Source organism: Herpailurus yagouaroundi, unplaced genomic scaffold (assembly GCF_014898765.1).
Source record: "Herpailurus yagouaroundi ecotype Mexico unplaced genomic scaffold, PumYag 67623, whole genome shotgun sequence".
NCBI lineage: Eukaryota > Metazoa > Chordata > Mammalia > Carnivora > Felidae > Herpailurus > Herpailurus yagouaroundi.
The window spans coordinates 6275058-6280858 of NW_024420424.1; the positions used below are offsets into that span (position 1 = coordinate 6275058).

At 34.2% G+C, this 5801-nt stretch overlaps 1 protein-coding gene across 1 annotated transcript in view; it reads left to right on the forward strand.

Moving 5' to 3' along the window:
* The first annotated feature begins 296 nt into the window (after positions 1-296).
* The window catches only part of LOC121025353 (fibronectin type III domain containing protein 3C1-like), a 59657-nt gene continuing 54152 nt past the window's right edge, over positions 297-5801 (forward strand). The window contains exons 1-4 of the mRNA XM_040467899.1: positions 297-369; positions 1680-1953; positions 2536-3431; positions 4322-4433. Coding sequence (XP_040323833.1) covers positions 313-369; positions 1680-1953; positions 2536-3431; positions 4322-4433 — 1339 coding nt within the window. The 5' untranslated portion in view covers positions 297-312. The remainder of the gene's footprint in view (positions 370-1679; positions 1954-2535; positions 3432-4321; positions 4434-5801) is intronic.

The following is a 5801-nucleotide window of genomic DNA, read 5'->3' on the forward strand; positions in this document are numbered from 1 at the left end:
AAGTACAATTATACTGGAAAGCTGATAGTTCATTTTTATTAGCAGTAAAATTTGCCAACATTTTTATAATATAAATTTTACCCAATCCACATTATGTGCTTTATTTTCCATCATTTGGATGAATTTGCATTGATTCATCTACATTCATACCTAGTCTCCTTTACAAGTAAACAACTTGCACTTTCAAAATGGCTGGCTGTTGTTAAAGTTTGCAGCTAGTTTTCACTGTGAAAAGTTAAATGGACTTTGTTTAAAGTTATTAAAGAGTTTATTAATAATAATTCTCTTTTAGGACCCGCTGATGTACCTCTAATGTCACCAAGTGGCACTTTGCCACCAATATATCTTCCTCCTGGTTACATGTCTCAGGTATACTAGTATGTTTTAATTTAATATTTAGCACTAAGGCATCATTCAACAGTTATTTTTGTGTCACTATATGATAAGAGAACTTCTGGAATACTATTTAGTTGTTCATTTTATTGTTATCATCATTGCTAAAAAGCAATTTCAGTGATGCTTAACCAAATCTCCCTTAGATTGTCTTGTAAATAATTCCTTATTCATCTAACGAATTTATATCTCTTCACATTTATTAATCCTCTATTGCTTTTTGTTTCTGAGTACCTTAACCAATCTTAATTATCTATTACAATTGCTGCAGTAATGGCTTCTGATAGTATGTAGGCTTTAGTCCCTAAAATTAGTATTTTCAGTTTAGTAGTATTTCATTCACAGATGCTAGACAACAAAGGACACTTTCTGTAAATTCCTCAAATATTTACTAAGCACTTAAATAGAAAAGGATGTTTGGCTTCTATAGATATTAACAAGATATTCCATGGCCTCAGAAGTTTATAATTGAGAATGTGTCTGTTTCTAATGCACAACTGTGGAAATCAAAAACATGCTTAAGTCAATATGGTTTGATTCTAAATGGAATTATCTATTTCAACAATACCTAACAAAAATACAAATGCATATACTTTTTCACCTAGCAATTCCATTTTGAGGAATTTATCCTACAGATTTTTTTTTACAAATGTGGAATAATAAGTGTACAAGACTTTTGATTACAATATTCTTTATAATCTCAGAAGGTTGGAAACAATTCGTGCTTGTTAATGGAGAACTGTGTATAATGGAGGACATCCATATAATGGAGTACTATGCAGCTGTGCAAAAACGTGGAGAAGTTCTATGTACTGATATAGAAAGATCTTTAGGATATATTGCTAAGTGTAAAAAGCAATGTACAGATGGTAATAGTGCAAATTATGCTACCTTTTATGCCATAAAAATGAGGAAAATAACAATCTGTATTCTTGCTTGTATAGACAAATTCTGGAAGGATTCATAAGAAACTAAGAACAATCATTATCTATTGGGGGAGCAGATAAGGTTTAGGAGGGAATTTATTCATATATAGTTTTTTATACTTTACGGTTTTAAACCATGTCAATATATTATCTATTGTCAAAAAATTACCTTTTTGAAAGCTATGGTTGTGGAGACAAGAAAGAATTATCTTCTGCTTGATATAGTTTCACTTCATTATTACTTTTTGATCCCTTAGGTTCTCTAAATTAAGAGCACAGGATATAAATCTAACACTTAGTAGAAAAATGCCAACTTTTATTAATTCCAATATGTTTATATGGTTCTGTCTTCCAACTTAGGTGGTGGAAGAAAATGGCATTCGCAAAATTATCATTGTGCCTCAGACAATTGACTATCACACAACCATGCCTGCTCCTATACAACAAGTACCACACTTCATTACACCATCCTCTCCTATATATCCACAAGGTGCTCAACTTATGCATCCCCCAGCTCAAAGGGAGTTTCCACCACCTTACATCCAAGAGCCTATGTCACAGCAGCTGCCACCACCACCGCTGCCACCACCACCGCTACCACCACTAGCAACACTTATATACCATGAGCAACAAGGTAGTATATAATTTTCTTAAACAGGAAATATTTTGAGTTTGTTAAAATTAACAGCTTTGGGAAAGTTTTGGGAATGATTGCATTTATGCATGTATATTAGATTAATAAAAATAAGTACTGGTTTCTATCTTAGATAAAATGCTCATAAACATAATTTTCTATAAATTTTTTGTACTTTGATATAACACGTGATTTATATTTATTTTTACTAATTGGGTCAATATAATCATACCAGAAATTTATAAAAGAATGTTTTGATTATTAATTTCACGCAGTGGGAATATAAAAGACACTGAAGGGTCAACATTACAATCATCTTAGAACCTTAAAATTTGGAAGTGGAGACATTCCCTGGGAAAACACTATCTGTATTTGCTCATGTTTTTCTTTCTATACATATCAAAACATTATAGGAACACACACACACACATACCTAATATCTGTATTACAGGAAAATAGGGAAAATTTGAAAAGCTAAACATAGCTTATCAGTGTTTTTTGGCTGGTTTGAGGAATATATTAAAAAGACCCTGAGATAGGTAATTATTATAATTTTAAACAGTAGTCCATTGTCTCTTTTAGAAACTTATTCCCATGGAAGAGCAAATTATAACCAGTTTGATGAAAGGGCTGCTAAAATGGAAGAACATATGAAGAAAAATCTGGGAGAATGTAAAGGTGGCGTACACAATAGCTATATGGTTAACAACACCTCTTTGCTTGTGAACAAAACCAATGATTTCTCCAGTATTCCTCCTACTCCAAGCACTTACACTGTGGACTATGTTCCAAGTACCTACACTGTTGACAATACCTTAAGCACCTACACTGTGGAAAATACTACACAAACCTACACTGTTGATAATACATCAAGTGCCTACACTGTAGACAACACTTCAAGCACTTTCACTGTGGACAATGGCCCAAGTATGTACACGGTAAACAATGCTCAGAACATTTACACTGCTGACAATACTCTCAGTACTTACACTGTTGACAACCCTCAAAGCACTAACATTGCTGATGATACTCCTAGCAATTCTTCCACTGACCATGTGCCTAGTACTCCCACTACAGACAGTGCTCTTCCTTCCACAATTGATAGTGTTCCAAACCCTTCCAGCACTAATTATGTCCCCACGCCTTCCACTCTGACAGCACTCCCAAACCATCACCTATTGACAGCACTCCAAGCCCTTCCATTTCTGGCCATGCTTCTAACACTCCCATCTCTGAAAGTGCTCCCAGCACTCCCATCTCTAAAAGTGTTCCCAGCACTCCCATCTCTGAAAGTGCTCCCAGCACTTTGGCCGTTGACAGTGATCTCACTGCTTCCAATGCTGCCAGCAATTCCAACACCGTCAGTGCTCATGTTGAGACTAGCCATGGAAAGAAATGGAGTGCTACAAGAAGTAGAGACATCAAGCAGAAACCAGGTGGAAAACAAAACAAAGCATCATCAAATGCTGCAGAAAAGGGCAAGGTCAAGAGTTTGGTTTTGTTGCCAATGAATAAACATCCTAATGTTTAGGAATCTCAGCACATCTTAAATATTTAGGTGCCATTCTCTATTTTCATTTCCTCTTGTCCTCTTTGTATCCCTAAATCTAAATTCTTAATGAAACCACAGTTGAGATCCCTTTTTAAATCATGGAGAAATGACTATCCTCATGCAAAATGTGTCATGTATCTTGTATGCACACCACATAATTTTTTTCTAGTTTCCTTCCAGTGAAACATTGCAGATTATTTCATAGTTGTAATTCACATTATTTCATTTAAATTGGGAACTCTGTCTTTTCTTGGAGTTTGTTTAATAATATACACTTTACACTGCTCTCTTCTTTTAAAACTTTAATGTAAATTGCTACTAGGTGTTTAGTAGTTCCCCTGGTGATGATGTATTTGTAGTTGGATGATAGATATCTAACTTCTTTCTCTTGTTTTTGCCAATGTAATATTTTATTTTGGGGTGTTTTCTTTTAGAATGCATAACAGAACGTGGAAAGTCATGCTGTTTCAGCATTGAGAAACCTATAGTAAGTAACTAAACTGAAAATTTAAGCATTCCTTTTAATTTACCTTTTCACTCTAAAATGTGCAAGTTCACTGATATTTTTCTCTAGTAAAGTGTTAATTTGAAGCCTGGACCTAGTTAAAATTTCATAATCTCCTTTAGCTATACATAAAGATTCAGAATGGCATTATTAAAGATAATATTAATGGCATTGTTTAATCACAGTATTTAAGCACCTAATATGAGGAGACCAATATTCTTAGCATCAAAAAGATGTAAGGAAAGATTATATCATAAGTTACAGATTATATTTTTTAAATGTCCCACTTGAATTTTTGTTATTTATTTTAGATTTCTGATATTCAAACAAGATCTGCTGTTATTTCATGGAAACTACATGGTTCTAAGAAGTGTAATCACACCAAATCTCCTGTGACATTTGAACTGGCAATATCTAACAGTGGTAAAAATGGAAACTATAAAAATCTATATATGTAAGTCTGTTTCTTTTTAATCATCTCTCATTTCTCATAATTAAATTCAAATATTCTATCTAAATGTATAGACCTCAGTTTATACCTAGACTGAGTTCTAAAGATTTTTTCTGAAAATTTTCCCAAGCTTTAAAAGCAATTTTCTACTAAAATAGTTTTACACGTGGTGGGAGGTTGCCAGGTCAAAATCCATGAAATTCAATGAATTGTAAACATGTTAGTGCTGAGAAGGACCTTAAATATCAACTGGTCAATTCTCTTCAGTTTACAACTTTCCTATTTAACAAGTTTATAGTCCAGGAAGAAAATGTTCCCTCCAATTCTCCCTTCTGTTTTTTCACTTAGGTCATTTTAGGAAAAAAATTCACTTTATGGTTGGCCTTTGGCGACACAAATGAGGTATTTGCACTGCAATGGGATTCATGACTTAGGCTTTTTTCAAATATTCATTACAGAAGCTAGTTATAAGGTGGAGCTATGACAGTAGCAGTATGAGCTTAGGAATGTGCTCAGAAGATAGAACCAGCACTAGGGAGGATAGAGTGGAGGACACAGCAAAATTATACCCAACCACTCTTAACAAACAGCTTCTCAACTGAATCAGGACATGCAGTCTGAAAAAGAACAAACTGAGAGACACAGTAGAAAGGAAATCACAAGTGAGGAAGAAGGAGAAATTATCTCGCCCACGAAACAATTATGCAAGATATGTCAGAGATCTGGAGCTGTCTGTACAGCACTTTAAAAATCATAACACATCTTAAACTTAATTTGCTAAAATTTGTCATCTTTACACAGAGACTCAAAGTGAACATTTAAGTGTAATTAGTTATAATGAAAAGTTTTACTTCCTTTATAATTAGCAGGTAGAAATTTTAAATTTAAGAATTATAATACACAGGAGGTTCCTCAGAAAATTAAAAATAGACCTACCCTATGACCCAGCAGTAGCACTGCTAGGAATTTATCCAAGGGACACAGGAGTACTGATGCATAGGGGCACCTGTACCCCAATGTTCATAGCAGCACTCTCAACAATAGCCAAATTATGGAAAGAGCCTAAATGTCCATCAACTGATGAATGGATAAAGAAATTGTGGTTTATATACACAATGGAATACTACATGGCAATGAGAAAAAATGAAATATGGCCTTTTGTAGCAACGTGGATGGAACTGGAGAGTGTGATGCTAAGTGAAATAAGCCATACAGAGAAAGACAGATACCATATGGTTTCACTCTTATGTGGATCCTGAGAAACTTAACAGGAACCCATGGGGGAGGGGAAGGAAAAAAAAAAAAAAAGAGGTTAGAGTGGGAGAGAGCCAAAGCATAAG